Source organism: Mauremys reevesii, linkage group 11 (genome assembly GCF_016161935.1).
Source record: "Mauremys reevesii isolate NIE-2019 linkage group 11, ASM1616193v1, whole genome shotgun sequence".
NCBI classification, from domain to species: domain Eukaryota; kingdom Metazoa; phylum Chordata; order Testudines; family Geoemydidae; genus Mauremys; species Mauremys reevesii.
Window position 1 is genome coordinate 60,930,481 of NC_052633.1, and position 24,663 is coordinate 60,955,143.

Sequence of the window (24,663 nt, forward strand, 5' to 3'; positions counted from 1 at the left end):
CTGGACAGCAGTTCTGCAGAGAAGGACCTAGGGGTTACGGTGGACGAAAAGCTGAATATGAGTCAACAGTGTGCCCTTGTTGCCAAGAAGGCTAATGGCATTTTGGGTTGTATAAGTAGGGGCATTTCCAGCAGATCGAGGGACGTGATCATTCCCCTCTATTCAGCACTGGTGAGGCCTCATTTGGAGTACTGTGTCCAGTTTTGGGCCCCACACTACAAGAAGGATGTGGATAAATTGGAGGGAGTCCAGCAGAGGGCAACAAAAATGATTAGGGGGGTGGAGCACATGACTTATGAGGAGAGGCTGAGGGAACTGAGATTGTTTAGCCTGCAGAAGAGAAGAATGAGGGGGGATTTGATAGCTGCTTTCAACTACCTGAAAGGGGGTTCCAAAGAGGATGGATCTAGACTGTTCTCAGTGGTAGAAGATGACAGAACAAGGAGTAATGGTCTCAAGTTGCAGAGGGGGAGGTTTAGGTTGGACATTAGGAAAAACTTTTTCACTAGTAGGGTGGTGAAGAACTGGAATGGGTTACCTAGGGAGGTGGTAGAATCTCCTTCCTTAGAGGTTTTTAAGGTCAGTCTTGACAAAGCCCTGGCTGGGATGATTTAGTCGGGTTTGGTCCTGCTTTGAGCAGGGGGTTGGACTAGATGACCTCCTAAGGTCCCTTCCAGCCCTGAGATGCTATGATTCTATGAAGTCTGAGTGCTTCAAAAAAGCATGACCATGCAGATTTCCCAAGACCCCAAAATTTAAAAATTCAGAGGAATAAGAGGTGAGGCCATTTAGGAGGCTGGTATAATAAAGGTGACATAAGAATGCTTTGTCAGCTTATATACACTGTATTAAAACTTGTCTTTATGAACAAATGCAATAACATCCAAGACAGACTTCATTAATCATGAACATGTATCATTAAAGTGAGGCTAATTAGTGTTACCTGTTTCACATGGTGTGTTCACGTGCAGCTGATTCAGATGAGCTTGACTGAGGCAACAGCTAATTTGCAGCCTTTGTGGTAAGTAGCAAATGCAAGAATATGGCAGCAACTTTCCATGCATTGCTTCCTTGTGGCTTCTCTTCTTTACAAAAGCCTATTGGAGGAATAGTTAGCTAGAGCCGCGGGGAAGGTCTTATACTGTTCTATTTGATACCCCAGCAATCAGAAACATTATGATGCAAAACATGAATTAGAATTACAGAAATGTCTATTTTACGATGTATTTAATTTAAGGCCATTTCATCTTTAATTTTGTTTTTAGGCCAGATTCCCAAAGGGACTTAAGGCCACAAATTCCCACTTCAGGTGCTTAAGCCCAGTATTTACAAAGTTTACAAACCCCTTGCTCAGATGCCATCTAAGTCTGGATGTATCAGTTTCTGCCTAAATTCACTAAGCACCAAAGATGTTTACTGTAAAAGTCCCTTAGGTGCCTAGATTCCAGCCACTGGGCATGCACACTGCACCTCAAGCAGGTGCCTGCATATCTAACTATTCCCTAAGCCCCTATAGGATTCTCAAATTAGGCCTTACTGCGCAGGGCCTGAGCAGGTAGGTATGCTCAGAGCCTGCCTAACTCTGCATAGCCCAGCCTCCTTGCTGGGGAAGAGCAGCTGCTGCATACCCATCAGCCCAGTGGTTACAGCATTAATCTGGGAGACCCCAGTTTAAGTCCTTCTTTTGACTAATGAGAAGGGATTTAAACATGGGTGTGCTAAGCACTGGACTAGAGTCACGTCACACTTGCTCTCCTGCTGATGGAATAGCATCAGCAGGAGAGCTCCACATCACAGTATCCCCTAGCCCAACGGTTAGGGCACTCACCTGAGTGATGGAAGCCCCTGCTCATCAGACAGAAGGGGAAATTGAATCAGGGTCTCTTACATCCCAAATGAGTGTCCTAATCACTTGGCTAATGAGCTTTCAACCCAGATTTAGGCATCTAGTTCCCTTTGAGGGGCAGGGCTCATGACACACCACTCTCCTTGGCATTTGCTACCAACAGTGGGCTCTCCCTCTCACTCTATTGGCTAGTTCAGGTAACTCCCAGCTCAGCATGCTGTGTTTTGGGGACCCCATTTTGAGGTGTCTAATTCTCCCCACACAGTGTAGAGGGCACGTGGGCCCCTAACTCAGGGTTTGTGAATTCCACTGGTATCAGCGCACCTGAAAGTTAGGAATTGCTTGGCTTAATCCCCTTTGTGAAGCTAACACTTTGTTTCTTGAAACCCTTCTCAATAATTGCTATTCAGCAGACTAAAATGAACACGTTTGGGCCCAGTTGTGCTCTCAGACTGCTGTGCATTGGTGGATTGTTTTAAATTCAGTGTTATAACTGGTCGTCTTCTATACTTGAATGGGTCCCAATTTTTGGTAGCCCTGTTGCTATTTTCTGTTATTCTGTGTGAGCTTTTCTTTATGCTATGGCTGATCTGTTCTGCCATAAGCTCTTTATTATGTATCGAAAACACTAGCATATTCTGGGCAGTGCCAGACAAATAAATATAAGAAAGGTACATTAAAGGCCCACAGAAACTAGTGATACAGCAAAGAACAAGACATAGAAACCTTCTTTCTGTGTGCCTGCAGGTGCTAAGTACCTTTTGTTTTGCTGGCTTGTGTTTGACAGTTTGTTTTTAATAGAATAGAGGTACTAAAAAAATGCCTGCACAGAGCTGGAATATACCGTATTTTTTGCTCTGTGTTGCTTGTTGTGTGCTTCATCTGCAGCATATGCAGTAAAGAAGTCCTTAGGGTAGACCTGCTTTGCTTACCTTATTTTGAGGCAAGAATAGTAGAATCTTTACTCATAGTCATAAAATATGATTGTGCAGCTACTGTGGTACAATAGGCATTCATTTATTTCAGTGATAGGGGAGACAGTCCAATTTATGCACTGTAGTTGTACAGGCTAAAACGTGTATTGGGCATGAAATAGCCTCCCTGTGGAAATTCCCATTGCTACATGAAAGGACAGGAACACCATGCGCTAGGGACTGTAAGAAGATTGCATTACCACATGAGGCACTCCATGATTGCCAAAACCCCCAACTAGCTCATAGGCTACTATATGAATTAATGAATGGTACATGCAACATTGGTGTATGCAAAGGTTTGTTTGAATGGGTTTTCCCCTCCACAGTTTATTGTTTTGTTGGACCTGGAAGATGCTAAATGACTCATCTACTGGCTAAGTCTACACTACAACTGCTGTGCCACTGTAGTGCTTGAGTATAAATGCTACCTACGCTGATATGGGGTAGCTGGGTTGATGGAAGAGTTTGTCCATGAACCTAGTACAGTCTGCACTGATGGGTAGGTTGGCATACCAATGTAAGTTCCTAGTATAGACCAGCTGTATGCAGCATTGTATAGTGTGGAACAAATAAGATTTCCTGTCTCAAAGAGCTTATAGTTTAAGGCCCCACTATAATCCTAAAGCAAAGCCAGAGACATGCAATGCTACCAACACTAAACAGTTTTGAACCCAGGGCTCCTGACACTGTTTTAGACATAAAAACAGACCCTGAGGGCCAGCGCCATGAAGGGCCCTTGAATCTCACTCCCATTTTTAGGCACCACTGTACTCTCTCCCTATTCAACTGAAACCTAACCCTGTAGGGATCTACATTTTGCTATAAAAGTCCCCATGGCTCCTAAATTCCTGTGTCTACACATGCACAGTACTGCCTCAGACAGGCAGCTGGGTGCATATGTCATGCCTGTTCCCCAGCATGATCCCACTGCCTAGCTTTCCTGCAGGGTAAAGCGCATGCCTCTCTCCCCACAAAATGGGCGGGGGGGGGAGGGAGAGGCAGAGGCAGCAGGCACCTCCCTTATAACCTTTAGCCCAGTGGTTAGAGTACGGACAATGGGATATTCTGATGGGGCGCTCTCTCCATCTTCCTTATTGAAGCAATTCCACTAATTGGACCAGAGGATGTATGAGAATGACTGACTCTACAGTGCAGTGTTGAGGACACTCATCTGAGATGTGGGGAAAACCCTGTTCAAAGCCCTTCGTCTCATCAGGCATAGAGGGGAATTGAACTATACTCTACAGCAGGGTGAGCAACCTTCGGCACGCGGCCCATCCGGGTAATTTGTTAGCGGGCCGCAAGACATTTTGTTTACATTGACCCTCCCCACCCCCGCACACACAGCTCCCGGCCAATGGGAGCTGCGGGAAGCAGTGGCCAGCACGTCTCTGCGGCCTGCGCCGCAGCTCCCATGGGCCGGGAGTAGTGAGCTCCCATGGGCCTGGGAGCTGCAGGGGACCGTGCTTGCGGATGGTCAATGTAAATAAAATGTCTCACGGCCCATCAACGGATTACCTTGATGGGCTGCATGTCGAAGGTTGCCAACCCCTGTTCTGCTGCTTCCCGGCTAAGCCCCCTAACTCTTATAACCTTTATCCCAGTAGAGTCCACCTCCTCTCCCTTCTGTTTTATGTGGTGTCAGGCACCTACTCTTTTTTTTTAGCACTAGGCTTAGACATCTGCCTCAGTCTCCTGGTTCCAGGAGAGAGTTCCCAGCTTTGCTTGCAAGCAGAGATAGGCGTGTAAGTCTGGGAGCTGTCTAGCACTGTGAGAGAATGGCCGCTTAGGCCACACTTTCTCATTTGCATTTAATATTGGCTACTGTAAGCAGCTTTCCACCTAGCATGCTGGCTTTTGTGGATCCCATTTTCAGGTGCCCGTCTCTCCCTGTGTCCTCTATTGGGCATCTAGGCACCTAACACAGGCTTCGTAGATGATGTGTTTTTCAAATGCTAAGCGCTGCAACGGCTAAATACCTATATATCTCTGGGCCTAAGAGATGGGTAATATACAAGAATGCATCAGGGGCTGGTGCTCCTTCCACATCTACCTTTGCAGAAAGCAGGTGCGTATTCAAAAGTGGGAAGGGGTTAAGACAAGAGTAAGGGTACTTATTGAAAATTTATTAGAAATTTGTTCCAACCAAATATAGATGTGACTGGGCCTGTTATACCTGGTCTATTAATTAGGATCTTGGGAAATCACACATACACATTATTAAACCTCAGTAATGCTGCATTCCTTGAAGTCTAGGTTTGATATATTTCATAGGATACAAGATGTACAGCAGTAGACACTCTACTCTTCCAGTCCTGGTGTTCAACCTAACGTACACCAGTTCAGTACACTTGTCAGCCTGGACCTGCTGCTCTAAGCTTTGATTATTAAAAAGCTCACCAGGAGTTGTATGTTTTTGTAAATCGGGGTAGAATTTACCTTCCTCCATTTTTGGTAAAAACTCGCAGCAAATCCAGACGTGATAAGCGATGTGATAGGTAGGATTGACTTTGTATACATGTTATTGATGCTCGGAGGTGGATACGGGAACTGAGCTCATTAAGTGAACCCTGTTTATTCTGTGCACCAAAAGAGGCAGGTATCCTGTGGGGAAAAAAAATAGTTGATCATGCAATTAGAGACTATATCATAACATATAGGCACAAGGAGAATGAATCAAGGTTGCACAGGCAGCCTTAAATTTGTCATTTCCCAGTTTGAGTGCTTGACATGGCAACCTTCATAAAGTTCTTTTTATGTCATTTTTGTAGGATATATAGTAGAGTCTTAGAGAAATGAATGTGTGGGGGTAGGGTATATATCTCCTCCGTGAGTGGTGGGGTGGGTATTGTTTTGGACCATCTGGCATGGTCTAAATTTCTATCAAAACATTGTTTACATTGTAAAAATATTTGACCACCAGAATTGTCTGAGACCTCTAAACTCAAGCAGCTTACATGACATCTCCTTCACAAGGAAAAAAAAAATCATGGGGTAGCCCTCTGCTTACCCACTATCATAATGTAAAAGGAGCCACACGGAGAGATGTGGCAACTCCATTTATAGGTGGTGCATTAAATTGATGATTTATTTGTATCTGAACCAATGGTCTCCATTACTGAGCAGTGAAATCTGTGATGGTAGAAGACAGCATTGTCTTCAACACCATTAACAAGGGGGTGAAATTGTTCAGGTAGATGTTTCCAGTAGTAATTTCAGAAGGGGTGAAGGAGGACAAAAGAGCATTTCCATCTCCAATCTTCACTACCTAAAAAGTGAAGTCAGAGGAAAGACTACTTTGAGGTATACAAGCAATAAGGCTTCTAGAGGTGGAAAATCCAGAAAGGATGACAGTTATCTAGCCTCTAATCCACAATCTAATCATTTGTTCTGCATTCATTCTACTACCTCGAGAACCCAGGACCAAAGAGCTATGAGCTAGTCTTCTGTAATAACCATCTCTAAGATTTCTATGATTCAGGACTTCATATCTTTTGCCCCAACTTGTACCAAAATGGTATGGGGAAATAAGAGTTGTATTTGATTAGAAGTTGAGCAAGAAGAAAGTAAATCGCCTCGGTTGGCAGCAGTTTTTCCTATTTTTCAGCCGACTTTCTTATCTTTATTGTACCTTGGGAAGGATTACAGCTGCCAAGCACAGCAAAAACCTTTGTCCATATAAGTTGAGTTGCTACCTGACAGCTTCTAGAGTCATCTTGAAAATGCAGATACGTTCTATGTAACAACAGCTCCTTTGAACACAGATCCATCTGTACTTTTTTTATTTATAAAAATATTTTGGATGTGGAGAGTTCTAAGGAAGCCAAAGAGCTGCCACAAACCCAACTATAAGAATGCTGCACAGTTTTAATTATCTAAAGAAGAATACGAGTCTAATTCAGATTACTGCTACTGCAGCTGGAAATGGGAATAAACACTCATTGGGGAATGGAATTTCCTATTGGAAGAAACAATCACGAAGACGCCACAAGAGATGAATGTTACAATGAGGTTTTATTGCCAGTCAGATCATTCGTTCTACTTAAGCATGAATGTGTTCCATCTGTGCATGAAACTACAGTGCTAGAGTTTTAAAATTCCACCTGCCCTGCAGGAATTCAGTGTTTCTTTTTACAGGAACTCTATTATTCAATTGAATTCATGCTGGAGATAGAAAGCCCTTGATGGCAGTTGAAGTTAAGGCTGTAGGCGTATATGATCTTCCTGATTGAGGTCTTCAGACTTCCCTGGTGAAAATCAGGATGCTTACATTTGAGGGCATGAACAAACTGTTCACAGCAATGAACATCGTCTTTCAGTCAAAGGAACATAACTTGGAGGCTCCATCACATCAGATACCTAAACAATACTTCACTGTGGATGCAAATCACGTGGAATGGTGAGAATCATCTGTCAAAGAAAAATGCTCAGCGGCAAGAGAAAAAATTCATATAAACAGAACAAAATCATGCACCGCTGTTACCAACATTCTAGAAGCTTAATAGTTAGGCAGGGAAAAATCAAGATTCAATGTTCTTGACATGGATGACCTTCTAAATATAGATGATTGGATGAGCCAGAAGCCTGCAGATGAGGGAGAGGACTCATCACCAAGGTCTGATCTTCTAAAATAGACATGGGAAACACTCAGCATGCCTTTTCTCATTTAATGCTGATACAAAAGCAGTGATTTCTGAAGAACTAGAGAAAATTAGCTCTAGGAATGGCCATGCAAGTAGCAAGGCTGGGACAAGGCTTTTTCCCTTCTAATGCTGGAGAATAAACACAGACAAAGCACCAGACATTTAAAAAAAGAGAGAGAGAGAGAGAGAGAGAGAAAGAAATTGGGATGTTAGCATAATGAACCTACCAGGGGTAATCCTGTTGGAGCTCCTGGACAGGAATAATCTATTTCCAGGGTCATCCACATGCAAACTTTGACATAAAACCATAGAATATCAGAGTTGGAAGGGAACTCAGGAGATCATCTAGTCCAACCCTGTGCTCAAAGCAGGACCAATCCCCAGACAGATTTTTGCCCCAGATCCCTAAATGGCGCCCTCAAGGATTGAGCTCACAACTCTGGGTTTAGCAGGCCAGTGCTCAAACCAGAGCTATCCCTCCCCTACCTCTGTATAGGAAAGGAAAAAAATCCCTTTTAAACAACGTTTACCAAAATAAAGAGGATGCACTTCTGTCCTTAAGGTGAGATACCATGGCAGCATCAATATTCAAAGATGAATCCAACATAGTGGGTGAAATCTTGGCTCCATGCAGGTCATTGATTTAATTAAGATCAGGAAAAGAATAAGATAAGAATTTTCTGTAGATAACTTTATATTGGCATCAATTCTGAAAGTTTCACTACACTAGAACAGTACCAGTTTTGGGGCAACATGCAGGGAATTGATTAAAATAAGACCAATAGCTGCTTTTCCTCTCCAAGCAATATTGCTGAGCATCGGAAATAATTTCCCCTGGGGCATAAACCAAATTGACTATGCACTGGGGTGGTTGGGGATGATGGCTTTGTTCTGCGGTAGCTCTTACTGCTTAAGGCCTCTACTAGACCGTAAAACTAGTGCACTGCTCTCTCTTCCCCATTCACATGGCATTTAGCCAGTGGACCTACATATCATAGCTGGCTATCCACAAGCCACATGCCCACCTCCTTGGCCTCCTCTCCAAACTCGTGCTCGGCCTCAAGGAGCCCTTGTTGGGCTGTGATTCATGGTGTACATGGGCACATAATTCTTCTAGTGACTCCTCCTATCCTTATCTCAACCCACCTAAGAAGGAACTTGCCCACAACTATTAGTGACCACCCCCAGGGGGCGGGATTTAGAGAGGGTTAAAGATGTGTGTATGTAATTTTAAAACTACAGTTAATTCCTTTCAAGTCAGTGGTAGTTAAGTACGTACTTAAGTATCACTTAAGTGCTTTCTTGTCAGCTAATTTGGTTATACATAAAGGTTTATGCTTCAGAACTGCACATTATGGTTAGCACAAAAGCTTAATATTGAGCATTCTGTCATTATAGTATTACTGAGGGGGCCTTGGGCGGGCAAGGCTAAGCAACAACCCAGAGATACAGCTTTGAAATCTTCAGTTTCTGTGCTGGGAAGCAGCATGGTCAACTGCATAGGACCAAACGCTGGAGTTTGGAGACCTGAATTCTAACCCTGACAGTCACTGACCTGCTCTGTCGCTTCACCTCTCTGTGCATCATCTGGAAAGTGGGGATGCTGATACTTACTTGCCTTTATAAAGTGCTTTGAGTTGTACTGATTAATGCATAATATTAAAAAAAAAAACCAAAACAACCTCTTAGAAGTAGGGCTGTCAAGCGATTAAAAAATTAATTGTGATTAATCGCACTGTTAAACAATAATAGAATACCATTTATATAAGTATTTTTGAATGTTTTCTACATTTTCAAATACACTGATTTCAGTTACAACACAGAATACTGACAGGTTTCAGAGTAGCAGCCGTGTTAGTCTGTATCCGCAAAAAAAACAGGAGTACTTGTGGCACCTTAAAGACTAACAAATTTGTTAGTCTTTAAGGTGCCACAAGTACTCCTGTTTTTTTTTTTTTTTTTTTTTTTTACAGAATACTGCGTGTACAGTGCTCACTTTATTTTTGATGACAAATATTTGCACTGTAAAAAAATATAGTATTTTTCAATTCACCTAATACAAGTACTGTAGTGCAATCTCTATCATGGAAGTTGAACTTACAGATGTAGAATTATGTACAAAAAAACTACATTCAATATAAAATTTTAGAGCCTGCAAGTCCACTCAGTCCTACTTCTTGTTCAGCCAATTGCTAAGACAAACAAGTTTGTTTACATTTGCAGGAGATAATGCTGCCCACTTCTTGTTTACAGCATCACCTGAAAGGGAGAACAGGCATTTGCATGATATTTACATGCCAGATGCACTAAAGATTCATATGTCCCTTCATGCTTCAACCACCATTCCAGGGGACATGCGTCCATGCTGATGACAGGTTATGCTCATTCATTATCTGAGTCAGATGCCACCAGCAGAAGGTTGATTTTCTTTTTTGATGGTTCGGGTTCTGTAGTTTCTGCGTCAGAGTATTGCTCTTCTAAGACTTCTGAAAGCATGCTCCATACCTTGTCCCTCTCAGATTTTGGAAGGCACTTCAGATTCTTAAACCTTGGGTCAAGTGCTGTAGCGATCTTTAGATAGCTCAGCTTGGTACCTTCTTTGCGTTTTGTCAAATGTGCAGTGAACGTGTTCTTAAAACAAACAACATGTGCTGGGTCATCATCCAAGACCTGTTATAACAACGAAATATATGGCAGAATGTGGATAAAACAGAGCAGGGGGCACTCCCCCAAGGAGTTCAGTCACAAATTTAATTAACACTTTTTTTAAATGAGTGTTATCAGCATGGAAGTACATCCTCTGGAATGGTGGCCAAAGCACAAAGGGGCATATGGATGTTTATCGTATCTGGCAGGTAAAGACCTTGCAATGCCGGCTACAGAAGTGTCATGCAAATGTCTTTTCTCACTTTCTGGTGACGTAAATAAGAAGTGGGCAGCATTATCTCCTGTAAATGTAAACAAACTTGTTTGTCTTAGCGATTGGCTGAACAAGTAGTAGCACTGAGTGGACTTGTAGACTGAAGATTTACATTGTTTTGTTTTTGAGTGCAGTTATGTAACAAAAAAAAATCTACATTTGTAAATTGCACTTTCACGACAAAGATTGCACTACAGTACTTGTATGAGGTGAATTGAAAAATACTATTTCTTTTGTTTATCATTGTTACAGTGCAAATATTTGTAATAAATGTATGCTTTGATTTCAGTTACAACACAATATATATGAAAACGTTGAAAAACTCAAAATATTTAATAAATTTCAGTTGGTATTTTATTGTTTAACAGTGCGATTAAAACTGCGATTAATTAAGATTAATTTTTTTAATCGTGCTTACTTTTTTTGAGTTAAACATGTGAGTTAACAGCGATTAATCAACAGCCCTACTTAGAAGCCAACATGCTATACTGGTTGGCATGTTATTTCAGAGTAAAGAAACTAAGAAGTAAGCAGCTGAATGTGCGTTCCGGGCATTTTTTTTGTTTGGCTAGGGCATCCCCTTTCCTCTCAGGCTGACAGTGTTGGCCTATCAGCTTGGACATAAAAATCAAAAGGTTATGGGTGGTATTTTAGAAAGCAGCCATCAGTGGCCTCACTTTGCTCCTACTGAGATGAGCACTTTTTAAAATCCTACTTAAGAGATCTAGAGAGGAATGAGGTTTTTATTAATCTTGAATGCATGTAACACTTACTAAGCATTTACTACACTTCCACCCCTTCCTCTCCCTAACCTTCCCCCAGGTAAATTAGGCAAAAAAAACCCAAGGATTCATGTCTGTATTGTGTGCCCTATCCAAATCCAAATTTCTGTCATATCACATAAAGGAAAGACCCTTGAAGTATTGAATTGTAATAACTTTATTTTACAGCCTAATACAATTTTTAAAATACAGGATTGTGTGCATCAGAATGTAGAGTGTACTGCTTTTTATTCAGTTAAAAACAGTTTGAGATATTAGCTTTTAAAGGAACACCTTCAACTTTAAAAAAGATAGATAATTTCTCTTCAAATTGTGTACCCTCTCCTAAAATAACTAGAACTGAACAAAATTAGAGAAATCTCTTCGTTAGTTTTCCTTGTGCATTGAACAGTGCTTTGTGTTCAGTCATTTTCCCCTCCCAGTGTCAGTCAGTTACGCATCTTCCTATACTTTTTTCCCCACAAAGCAACAAGCAAGAGCGACATTTTTAAAACATAGAAAAAATGTAATTCTAAAGCTACAAAAATTGTGCCAGGGGACTCAGGCTGGTAAAGTGTCTGAAATTCAAGTGCCTTTTGAAATTGATTAGATTTCTGTTTCAAACCTTTTAACAGGCATTCCAAGGGATTACATTTTTGGTTGTAAAATGTATGGCTTTAAAATACATATTGTACAACATTAAAAAAAAATCTAAAACAATGGCTTTATTTTCATAGCAATGCTGGGATTTTAGTCACACATCTGTTATTCTAACTTATGGAAGTGATGAGGCTATATCCCCTATATTGACTTGAAAATTTTAACCAGCATTCACCACTATCTGTCAGACTCTTCAAACAGGATTTTAGCATACGGCAAAAGCATGTTCATATCAAGCTAAATAACTTTTGTTCTGTGTCACAGGAATCCTCTATCGCAAGTCCTGCGCATCCTCTGCAGCCTGTCTCATAGCCTCTGCTGGATACCAGTCTTTCTGCTCCCCAGGGAAAATGAACTCTGTGTGTATCAGCTGCTGCAATACTCCACTCTGCAATGGACCCCGGCCCAAGAAGAGGGGGAGTTCTGGCACAGTGCCCAAGGCAGGCATATTAACTACTGTTTTGCTCTTAAAATTGGCTCTTTTATTGTCAGTGCATTGCTAAACTTAAAGGATTTTTTTTGTCCTGGCATTTGTTCCATGTCCCACAAGACCCTGCTGTTCTTTTGTTGCCATCCTGCTAAAGAAGAGTTTGGTCCAAGAACCGCCTTCCTCATCCTGTTTTTTTTTCTTTTGGTCAGCAACTAATAAATTCAGTTGTCTGATTGAATTTCTAGTGTGCACTTTAAAAAACAAATGGCACACAAAAACTCATGCTCCATTTGTGTAATTGGAAACAAGTCTATCAAAAACAGCACTTAATGAAGATATAGTTGATTGTTCAGTTTCTAGATCCTCAGTTATTTTAATTTCCATGTTATGTTTATTGCTAGTCGTCTAACTTTGCCTTACACGGAGTCACATTTCATGTTCATGAAAGCCATTCTGTGCAGCTGGACTGGACTCTAAATTAGTCTCTAGTGGCATTATTTCCAAGTTGGTCTCCGGTGATTCAAGATTCAATTTCTGTGGACTGCAGTCAGGTTTGGTCTCATTCTGAAAAGTACTTAAGAAAACAGGGCTCTTTCTAGAAGAATTGCGCTTAGATGAAATGAAGATCAATGGACGCATAAAACGGCTACTGCTGGTTCGAGAATTCAAATTGGCTCTCAGAAGCTTCTGTTTGTTGGCATGTTCTATCGTCAGATGGCAACGGAGGACCTGTAGAAATACAGTTCGGAACTGCTGAGAAGAGATGTTGTACAGGAGTGGGTTTACCACAGAACTGAAGTAAAAGAAGGTGTCTGCAATGGGAAGAAGGGTGATATATGCTCTGAAGTAGGGCACAGTCCAGTCCTGCTTAGGTTTAGCAGCAGCCATGATCCTTCGAATCTGATTTGGCATCCAACATATTGCCAGAGTGGCAACAATCAGTCCTGTGAGCAAAGGGGGAGAGAGAGAGAGAGAGAACATGTGAAACAAATCAAAGTATTTAGTCTCTCAGTTTTGCACTTACTGGGTAGGAAATGGTACCGATTTTTCAGTGTTTTGCTTGACAGCTTTTTCTGCCAGTATCAACTATTTTAACAAGTTCAAGGTCATTGCAGTATATGATTGGATAAAGATCGTATAAGATTGTATTTATTTCTACTTGTTGGCACTTGTTAATTTTCAGGTGTTCTTTCACTGATATTTGTATCTTTGGAAAGAATTGGATTTTTTTTGTTCCTACATTTGTGTTTTCCCTTTTCTTCCTTTTAAAAAAAAATATAGCCATAGTAGTGCAGGCAATACCCAGAAGAGATCAGACTGTTTGTATTTTACCAAAAAAAAAAAAAATTATGCATAATAGTATATTAGGCATTATTTTTGGTAACTTTCCTCTTACAGAAGATATTTTTAAGTAAAGTATGTATGGATCTTTTTAGGGTAATTAAGAAGATATATGTTAGGAATTAAATTCATGAATGTAAATGGCACAGGAAAGACGGAAATGTAAGCAGTTTGAGATAAAACAAAATGTGTTCCAAAAATGCGGCATCTGATCATTCTATATTTACATATAAATGTGTCACTGTACATTATCTACATTTTAAAAAAAGAGAAACCTTACCTAAGTAGACATCTAAAGATTCTGTCTTTATGGAGAAGCTTTCAACAAAGAAACAGCAATAATGCAGTCTCTCTTGTGACAGTAGCATTTGAACAAATCTATCAGAGTACTTTTCACACAGTGGTAGCACAAGGATATTGAGGCAGAGAAGGGAATGCAGTCTGAGTTTTGAAACTACTAACCTCTAGCTAATATGGAAACAAATGCTGGAAATCCTAACTTCTCATCTGAAGATAAAACAAATTCAAATATAAATACTCCAAGAAAATGTACTAAAAATTGAAAAACTTTGCAGTTTCCACTATGTTTTTCCCTTTTCATCAAAGGTGCCTTGTATAAAACACTTAATGGTAGCAGCAGAGTCTGCCTCCCCTACAGTTAGAATAGTCCTGTAGAGCTCTGTAGTGCAAGGCAGCACATTTCACCAGATTTTTTCTACCTTTAACTTTATAGTTCTGAAATCCAACTTGGATCAGCAGAATGCTTGTTTCTGTTGAGAAGCCTTTCAGTAAATTTGGCTTCAGAGCTACACTCCACCTCTTGTTAATTCTAAAACAGAGAAAGCAAAAGAGAATAATTGAATGGAAAGGATGAGATCACTTCAGGGAGACATGGAATTCTAAAATAGTGCATTAGATAACATTTGTTGGCTTAAAAACCAGTATTTTACTGGAGTCAAAATTATGAATGTACAGGAAAAGATACGAGGTTTTCACCACTTAGAAAGTGCCAGGACTCAAAAACAAGCAGTGTGTGTATTCAATGTTCTAAGAACTGCAGTTTTCACATTTTAATTTTATTTTTTTCCAGATTCTTTAATTAAAAGAGATTCATTTTCTTAATGGGAGACCAGCTCTTGTAAAAGGGCTGCCACAAATTTCTTCTCTCATTGACCCACACTGATCAATTGAAAACCCTCTTCTGAGAATTTTTCCCCTCGGAACATTTTAATGAAATTTAATTTTAGATGACACTGCTGCCCTGAAGGATTGGGGGTGGAGGGATGGTATCTCAGACATCAATATTACTGTATTTATAGAGGCTGGGAAAAGGAGAAGTAGGAACATGCTTGATCAGGTAAGTGACCAGAGGAGACCGTGTGGCCTCATCTTTTGCTTCTCTGCACATCACCTTTCATTCTGTTCTCTACTGTCTCAGTACCCTACCCCTCCATCATCATTCTCTCTGTAGATGTCCTGTAACATTTTTGTACTGCATGTCCCTCACCTCACATTTTTGTTTCACTACATATGTTGCATTTCTTTGCTAGAACATGAGCTTTGTGCAGAGTTCCAGACTTCAATGTTTTTCTTTGCTGCCAGCACTATAAATATCAAAGAGGCTTGGCAGAGAGAAGCAAAACAAACATCCTGGGTAAGAACTTTTCTGATGGATCATTTACTTAATTAGCACCCTTTATAGAATAGCAAAGGTAGGTTATTGCACTCTACAATCTAGGTACTTCTGTGGCCCTCATCACCATAGTATCTGCAACCAAATTCTTATCACACTACAAAAGCTTGTTTACTGTAGAGTAAATAAATTTGTGGTTTTGATCTTTTTTTTTTAAACTTTCAAGTTATTTTATCCTGCTAGATTATATAAAGACCAAGGAAGGAGATTCTACTGTGAAGATCTAATCTTTTGAAACCAGGGTTTTAGTTCCATTTTTAAAGCTCTAACTAAATGCCCTGAGTCTTCAAATTTTTATCTTGCATTCTTTGACATTGACCTTTATTTTGAGTCTAAACTGCCAAGTGTGTAAGATTCCTCCCTATATTCTTCAGACATGTCTGTTCTGGGGGAATTGACTATTTGGGCACGTGTACAGCAAGTGAAAAATGAGCTGTTCATGCCCTTCTGCGGAGCCACGGAGGTTAGTCTTTTTGGGGGGAAGGGAGGAATTTCTCTGTAAACTTTGTCATTTTTAGAAGGACAAGTAATTATTCATTTTTACACTTGGAAAAAAAAAAGGTCATTGTCTTAGCAGAGAAGCACCACGCGAATAAACATGCTGACAAAAAAATCATGTTTTATTCTAGCTCTTTACATTTGGTTCAGATACACTTAGAGTTACTGCATACCTCCAAGGAAAAGCTTTACATTCTCATTCAGGCCTTAATATAATGTATTAAATATTTTGACTGAGTTACTGCTGCAATCAGTCTGAACTTGTATACAAGCTCGGGGTGAAGGAGGGGATAGTATTTGATATGTAATGTGCAGAATGCACTTACACATTTGTGTATGCACGTCAGTGAAGATCAGTGAAATGAACTCACATGTAAAACAAACTATTTTATACCAGAATTGATACATCTTTTCCCTATGACTTCTACCTGCACGGATCAGTCACCTGCTGCATATTATAACCTTACATGTTTCACTTGATCTGCGACCTCCCCCAAAAGTTTCATTTTTCCTTTAGATTATTGTACTAAAATGACAAAAGGCATTAGCTCAGGACACAGATTTATCCTCTGAGTCTTGTTAAAAACAAAGTAATGCAGATGCCCAACAAACTGTAGCACTTGATGCTTGAAATTTCCAACAACATTAGAATCATTATGCATGGTTTAATCTTCAAAAGTGCATTAAGCCATGCAATCAGAGGCTTGGGGGCCTTGGAGTAGCTGGTTAAACACATACTAGTGAATACATGCCAGCTTTTAAGTAAGAGTAACTGTCTGCACTTATAATTCATTTAACATTGGACTCAGTTATTTCAGCTAACTTAACAAAACTCATGCAACTCAAGTGCTTTGAGATCCTTGGATGAAAAGCAAATAAATTTAAACATTACACAAACTACACAACATTTTGTCCCAACCAGAAGTGGCCCATTCTGCTAGTAATTTAGTTTTAAAATGTAACCCTCCTTTTTAAAAATTGTGCATTTCATTGTACGAATCTTGACAAATGGTTGCAAGTTTAAATTAAAATAATTGTTAGTATTAAAGCTTCTTTCGGGAAGCTACAATATCTAATCTTCATAAGTGATAACGGATGGTCTTTGTAGTAAAGCAAACCTAATGCCTAAGAGCTAATGACATAAATATGCATCATTGGCACAGAATAGAATGAGTTTGGCAGTCATTTCTCTTAACTATACTTTTTATGACTCAAAACATTCCCCTGAGCTATAGAATGCTAAATTAAATTCATTACTGTCTTTACTGGGTGATTTTAAATACATTCCAGCTAGCAGGAGCCAAAGTCTGGGGGAGCAGACAGGGATTTTCTGCAGGTTTTGCTTGTTCCAGTGTTGAACAGACCAGAACGTGCCTGATGGCTCTTTCCCCCTTTTCTTTGTTGTCAAAGTATGTTATTGCCACACTACAACTAGGCACTGCCAGCCAATCCACAGAACCTGGAGTCATCTAATGAAATTATAAAGAACAGTCACTAGGATGCTCCAATGCATATTTTTATTTCGATGCCATATTCTATTAACCACTTCCATGGTCATTGTCACATCACGTACATTCTCCTTGTCCATTCCAATTATCCTATTTGCCGTGATGATTAATGTTGCATAGGAATCTGCTCCTAGGCTGACTCACAGTTGGCAGCAGCGGGGTTAAATACTAAACTTTATTTTTCTGTGATTAAATTAATGGTTCAAAAGAGGGTTCTCAACATCTGCTTGTAAACTGACATTTAAATGGCAATTGTCAGTAGACTACAAGCATATGGTTAGTTGAGTTACGAGTCAAGTGCAGACAGAAATGCACTTGGTTCGTTAGGACATTTTTAGCTTTCTATATTTTATATTTTCATACTAGGCCTGGTTTTATACTCCAATTCAGGGTATAATGTGACATTAGTGCCCTACTCTGTACTGAGATGCAGATGCTCCCGACAACCCAGCAGATTTAAATCACCTTTTGTCAAGCTGGCTATATCAGATCCTACAAGAGGAAAATATTCAGTAAAACTTGTATCTTACAAATGTTAAATTCGCTGCCATGGGCCCACAGTCTTGTAGATCACACTTCGAGTTTGCCATTAGAATATATCTTTGCCACTTTTGTCCGCACTGGTCCTACTCTTTTGGTAGTGGAGTCAAGTTAACTGCCCAAGTTAATGCTAACTGGTCATGAAACCTTTCACAGTTAACCCTTGTGAAAAAAAAAAATCTCACATTTTTAAAACCACATACCTAGCAGGAACTTAATACAATGCCACCTTCAGTTTTTGTTTTTAAATGGATTTAATATGGGCTTGAAAATCTACTTGTTTTCCACTGCATATATGGGAATCTAAGCCATCCGTTTTTTCAGAGTTTAAGGTTTCATTAAGAAAAACAAAATATTATTTTCTTGCCCGTATGATTGCCAAGGTGATCAATGTTTGGAAGGTTAATGTAGTGCTGTCTCCCAGAAAGTGCAGGTAGCTCCTGGGTCTCCTCTGCTGCCCATTACTTTCAAAGCAACCAATGGAGTGAAAATAATTAGACGATGATAATTTTCATGGCTGTTATTCAGAGTCTTGTCTGGAGAAGTGAAATTAACAAGGATGGCTCTGCTTGGAAAAGCTACAAGCATCAGAATAGGCAGACAATGCAGCAATTTATGGGAAGGATACCATCTCCTCCCAAAGGAGGCTGGACGAAGGGTAGAATAGCACAGTCCCCACCTTGCGGAAGGCAGGAAACTAAGGGAGGGATAGTGTTATAATGTTGAGGGAGACCCTTTTTCCCTTGTGGGACCCAGGAGACACTGGAGAAAAAGCAGTAGCTATAGGGCGTGGTGCTTCAACTACAGACAACACTTAACTAACCAGAGACTCATACAAAAAGATGGCAGCCCCAAGCAGAATCCAAAGACATCACGCTAATCAAAATTCCAACACTCTTCCTTTGTCAGCAGAAGTGGGAGAATGGATGGCTGCATTGCCTGTTACTACCTTTCTCTGGACCCTTCTGGACAGTAGATGTAGAGGTTTAGTCTTCTGGCTAGCAAGTGTCTAATACATTTTCCAAGACCTGGGTTTAAGCAAAAAGTCAGAAGTTGCAGGCTTTTCTTTAAAAGCTACTAGGAGTGTACCACAAACACAGCTATTAGTTGTGGCAAACCTAGCTGGCCAACAATGCCAATATCTCTTTAGATCCAGCCCATCATGCTCCACTGAGCAGAATACCAGTTCCCTTGCTCCAGTCATGCTTTAGGGAAAGAAGCATCATCTGAGTATCCTAAAGAATGGTCCTTTGCTCACAAGTTCACCAAGTGGCAATGTTCCCCTCCCAATTAACTTTTTCTTTAGGAGGAACGTAGCTAAAAATGGTGTGTGTGTGTGTGTCTTTGTCTTTCTGTCTGTAAGTAAATAAGGGAGGAGTGAGAAACATGCATGATGATGCAAGCTTCATGGTTAAGTCTAGGCACAGCAAAAACCAATGCTGAGATGTTCCACAGCAAAATTTTGCTTCCATGCAAGTTGCATTGTGAATGGTAAGAACATCTCTTTCCCTGACATACAGGGTGGGGCAGTGATTAAATGCAATTACCTAGCTCTATGCTACCCTAAATGCTAATTTTGCATATTCTTTCCCCATCCTTCAGGGAGGGGAAATTGCAGTCTCTCGTCCTTAGGAGACAGACTAATTGTCTCAAATCAGTGCACCGTGTTCATGGCTGATTAATGCTCCTCTTTAAGTAGTGGAATGTCCACCACTTTGTGACACCACATCCACATGGAGACATTGAGCAAACAGAAACAGTGTAGGAGCTGCCAGATTCTGCCTGAGGAAAAAGAACTCTTATCACAATGGTGAGCTGCAGTGTTTAGGACCATTGCCATAGAAACACTGTAATTCCAGGCAAGGATAGGAATCAGAATAAGTCAGAGAAAGACAGAGAGCAAGCATGCACGTGTGGGCAACTGGAGGAGGCAGGCAGGAGACTGAGTAAAAGAGACGCAACAACATCAGGGTTCTGACAAGTGGGCAAACATGACTCTGTTGGACATGAAGAGTAACCATTCCATGGTCATGAGACACAGTCTGATCAGAGAATCAAATTCCTCTCTGAATTTGCATTCTGTAGTCAGCTCTGTGTCTAAGTTTCAGTGTACTGTCAAACACACACCTCTTACCACAAATCATAAGGCAACTGTAGTCTGCACAATGAAAAAGATGGATACTACGGCCCTTTCTGCTAGTGGTAATTAACTTTATATTTCCCCAATAATCAATTGCCCAACCCTGAACTACTTCTCCCACAGAGATTCACTAGCTCCATAGAGGCCCCACTGCTATCATCATTTTCCGGCCCCCCCACCCTCCCAGGCGCGAAAAGCTGCCCCCCCCTCGAAGGAAGGCGACCCCCCCCTGGGCCTCCTTCCGACCCCAAAATTAAAATCCAGCTGCCACCTCCCAAATTCCCAAACCTCTTCCGACCCCCCATATGGCGGATCAGCCATGCCCAAACCATATTCAAGACATATTACACATATGTGACCCATTATATTATTTACCAGTTATATCTCCTCCATACTACCCTCTCCGTTTATCATATCTCATCCATAATCTCCATACTATTATTATCTTCTCTTCTCCATTTCCTCCCCTTCCTCCTCGGTTATTCCTTTATCTTCGGTACATCCCTCTACTTATTTCCTAGTCTCCTCCTTGAATTAAATTCCTATGAATTTCCTGACTTAATTGAATGAGCACTGTCCTCCCCTTGTCTCCAAATTTTCTGAGCTATTCTTCCTCCTTCCTAATATTTATCCCTCCCTTATCTCTTAAAAAATCTCTCCTCTCCTCCTCTTATCTCCTTTTTCTCCAGAAAACTCCTTCTCCTCCCTCCTTCTTTCTTCATATGACTCTCCTTCCATTCCTCCCTTTCTTCTTCTCTTTCTTTCTACAGCTTCAGTTCTTTTTCATCATTTCTCTTTAAACTGACAATTCAAAATACCACAAAATCACCCAAATATCCTTCTCAATGGACTATTATATCAGCAGGGCCCAAATACTCCCTCCTCTCTCACCTCCCACCTAATGCATCCCAAGACCGCCCTTATCCTTACTAGACATACACCTCATTGCATCTAGTCATCTCATTCAACCAGGACTCCTAGGTCCCTCCTCCCCTCCACTTCTCTCCTACTTTTCGCCCCAGCCCTCCCCAAAACTTCTCTTCTTGTCTTATATCCAAAACATAAAACTTACACTTCTCACTATTGAATTTAATCCTGTTACTAATAACTCCTTAACATCATCATCAAATCTCCTCCTGGATCCCATCCTATCTCTTTCAATCCCCAAATCCCTCCAAATCCTTCATCATCTGCAAACTTTATCAGCCCATTCCTCTTGGGTTCCCAGGTCAGCAATAATAAATAAAAAAAAAAAAAACCGGAACAAATAGGAAAAAGGAACTCCACCCCTCAACCTGACCCAACTCCCCCCCACCCCTACCCCCTAACCCTCCCCTTTAACCAGCTCCTTATCCACCTCTCACTTCTCCTTTTTCATTCTTATCCCCCCAATTCTTTTAATTTCTATTTTTCAATTTTTTATTTAATCAGTAATATAATTACCATAATATAGATCCATTTATCATCTGAAAAAAAAAAAATTTCTCCAAAAAAAAGATCTGTCTAAAAATCTATGGTTTTCAATTTGCTCTTGAATCCAATTTTGGCATATCAATGGTTGCCAAATCTCATGCCTCTAAATAGATCCATCACTCCAAGATTTTCCATTTCTTTTTTTACTACAGATTATAGACTTTATTATAACAGGATTACTTACCACTTTTTATTCCCCTTCTTGAATATAGGAACTATTTTACCTTATTAATATAATTCCAGGACAGCAAATCAAAATTTAGATTTAAATAAAAAATTATTACTTATTAATAATCTAATATCATTCTAAAATACTGTAATAAATTCCTAGGAGATTTATCGGGCCCCGATTTACTTCCGTTAAGTTTAGTTGTTTTGGCTTTTGGCTTCTTCCTCGTAATGTTCTCCCATTTCTTCCATATCTTCATTCCATTCTCCTTCCTCATTTCCCCTTCCTCCTTCCCTCAATTCATCATAGAAGCAAAATTAAATTTATTTTATCATATTGCTCATTCCCAAGATATTCCTAATCTCCTAAACTTTAAAGTTTTTTTAAAGTTTTCTTCTTTTTTTTCTTCTTTCTTTTCTTTCTTTTTATTTAAAACCGTTTATTTTGGTTTTAATTTCGCTCCTCTCCTCTAGGTCCATCTCGCCGCTGCCCTTTCTCTTTTCCTGACCCCCCCTCCTACCTCAATAAGGTACCTTTTCTGGTTTCTTCCCTCTTTTTCCTTTCTGTTTTCCCCTTTTTTTTTTTTTTCTGCTTTCTCTCTCTCTGACCTCCCAAAGACTCTTGCTCATCTACTGCTACCTAAAACTGTTTCTCTCTCTTCCTCTCCTCCTGCTCTTCCTGCAACTTCAACCTGACGTAACCTGCCTAACCCTGCCTTCCCATCAGTCTTTAGATTAGTCCAGTCCACTTCCTAACTAGTCGCCTTACTTTAGTAAAGTAAGCCCTTAGTTTTAGTTTGAAAAACACTCAGAAAGTCTAGTGATACATTTTCCATTTATTTTTTGATTTTTTTTTTTGAAATTCCTCGAGCTCTACATCAATTTCCTTGTCCCCCTCCACAACTCCTCCCCTCATCACTCACCCTCACACAAAAAAAAATCAAAAAAATCAAATCCCCGATGAGCAGAATTGAATTGATGAAGGCACTATCATCATTAGGAAAAAGTCTATTCCCTATTATTATATTTATTTTTTATATATATTTGTATATCTATATATCCCCGAAGTCCAAGCCCAGATCCTAGTATTATCCTCCTTAAAATTATTATTAATAAAAAAATTATCTCAATCTCTCTCCTCTCAAGCTCTATCCCGGCGGTCTATCACACACCCCCATAGGCTCTGGTGTTTTGAGGCTCTTTTTTTTTTTCCAGACAGACTCTCAGATATCCCAGATATTATTTTATTTCATTGCATATTCATTCTTATATCATGACAACTCATTATTCCCCCCTACTTTACCTTTGCATCTACCTTTACCTTTGCATCGGTCTTTCCTAAACCTGTACCTGTACTCATATCATGGCTACCGTTCCACCATGTTTGGTTATTCCTTTTCCTTCCGGTTTCCGTTCTCGGACCAGGAGCTCCAGTTTCCTCATTTTTTTTGTTACCTCTTTTTCTTGCATTGAACAACAAACATCCTAATCCCTCCTTTTCCTCTCCCTCTCACTCTTTTTCACCACCACACACAGTACACAGTAGTATGTGTATGTATCGTAGTTCCCCTCCCCCCCCTCCTTCCCCTCTCCCCTCCTCTGGCTCCTGTGTGTATATTTGTTGTGTTTGTTGTTCTTGTATAAAATGGGCGTGGAGGCACAGGACCTCTCCCAACCATCTCCCCCAGTCCCCAGTGTCTAGTTTTTTTTTATTTAATCAGATTAGACCTCCTCCCTCCTTTCTATTTCCTTCCCCCCTGGAGGTGTGGAGCCCATCCCGAGAGAAGTTGTGTGTCCCCCCAAAAGCCTCCCCCAGCCCATACAAAAGCCCCCCTCCTTGTAACACCACTCCCTCAGCCAACTATTAATCGTCATGATCCTGTCATTTAGCACAGAAAGTATCATAGACATCAATAAGAGTTTTGTTGAATGTAGGATTACACTCCAGGTATACAGTATCTAGTGAAATCAAAGCATGGGGAAGCATACAGATCATCTCTCCCATTTCCTCCCCCACATGTAAGCTTTCTTTGCAGAAGGACAAACACCATCATATATAATAATAAGCAGATATTGATGTCTGTTGAGGTGAAAATAAAAGCTTGCTAATCCAAGAGATAATATATTGAGCTCTGCCTTGTCTGTGTCAATACTTAGTTCAAAGGACAATATATTTTGATGTTCACTGAAACATGTAAATATATGCATTGCTACATACATAGAGCCCTGCGTGGATACAAAATTTATATCTGCGAACATAAAATGGATAGCCGCGGATTTGCAGGCTCTAGCAACAAGGAGCGAGTGACCATCTCCTGTCCGGGAGCATGCGAGCCACTTGCACATACTAGTGTGACCAGAGACAGCTGCTGGTGAGCCTGCTGCCCACCCCAGTGGGCAGGGCTGCAGGTGGTATAGCCACACTGGAGGAGCTGCCCGGGCTGAGCACTGGCTCCTGCAAGTGGCGGCCAGACATGCTGATGCTTTCGCCACTGCCGTTCCTGGCCTGGTTGCTGGCTGTGGCCCTGCTGGTCTCGCTTGTTGCTAGAGCCCTGCAGAGATCCACTTTATATCCATGGATATTCACATCCGTAGATATAAATTCTGTGTCTGGGCAGGGCTCTATACATACAGTTTGAATGAGCTCATCAAGTTTATAGGCAAATCTCTTCCAAGCCCCAAGTTTCATAAGCACTTTTTCCCGTTAAAACAGCATCAACAACAAAATAACCCTAATGTTCTAAAAGAGGCAGAAACTAGTATAATCTGGGCACTGACTGTGAAAGTGACGTTGTAGGGGTGGAGTGACGGTGCTAATGATTTCTATATCAAAATGTGCCCCATTCACACCAGCCAGCTCTGCAAACTCAACATGGGAACTGAAAATCAGGTTAGGCTGGCTGCTAACAGTGCACCATCTCCAGTAAACAAAAGATTCCGCAAGCCAGATCCTCCCCTCTCCACAGCCCAGTTATTTGTCACCATTGCCATCGGTGGGTTTGCACACTTGTAACGTTATAATTGGAATGGAACAAACAAGTCTGCTGATTACACGCAAGGGCGAATAG

The 24,663-nt window shown here is 40.6% G+C and overlaps 2 protein-coding genes across 2 annotated transcripts in view; one reads left to right on the forward strand and one right to left on the reverse strand.

Moving 5' to 3' along the window:
- The window catches only part of LYPD1 (LY6/PLAUR domain containing 1), a 27,532-nt gene extending 15,208 nt beyond the window's left edge, over nt 1-12,324 (forward strand). Inside the window, exon 3 of the mRNA XM_039495976.1 lies at nt 12,069-12,324. Within this exon, the coding sequence (XP_039351910.1) occupies nt 12,069-12,307 (239 nt within the window). The 3' untranslated portion in view covers nt 12,308-12,324. The remainder of the gene's footprint in view (nt 1-12,068) is intronic.
- Nucleotides 11,305-24,663, reverse strand: part of GPR39 (G protein-coupled receptor 39) — a 127,617-nt gene continuing 114,258 nt past the window's right edge. The window contains exon 2 of the mRNA XM_039495974.1: nt 11,305-13,178. Within this exon, the coding sequence (XP_039351908.1) occupies nt 12,661-13,178 (518 nt within the window). The 3' untranslated portion in view covers nt 11,305-12,660. The remainder of the gene's footprint in view (nt 13,179-24,663) is intronic.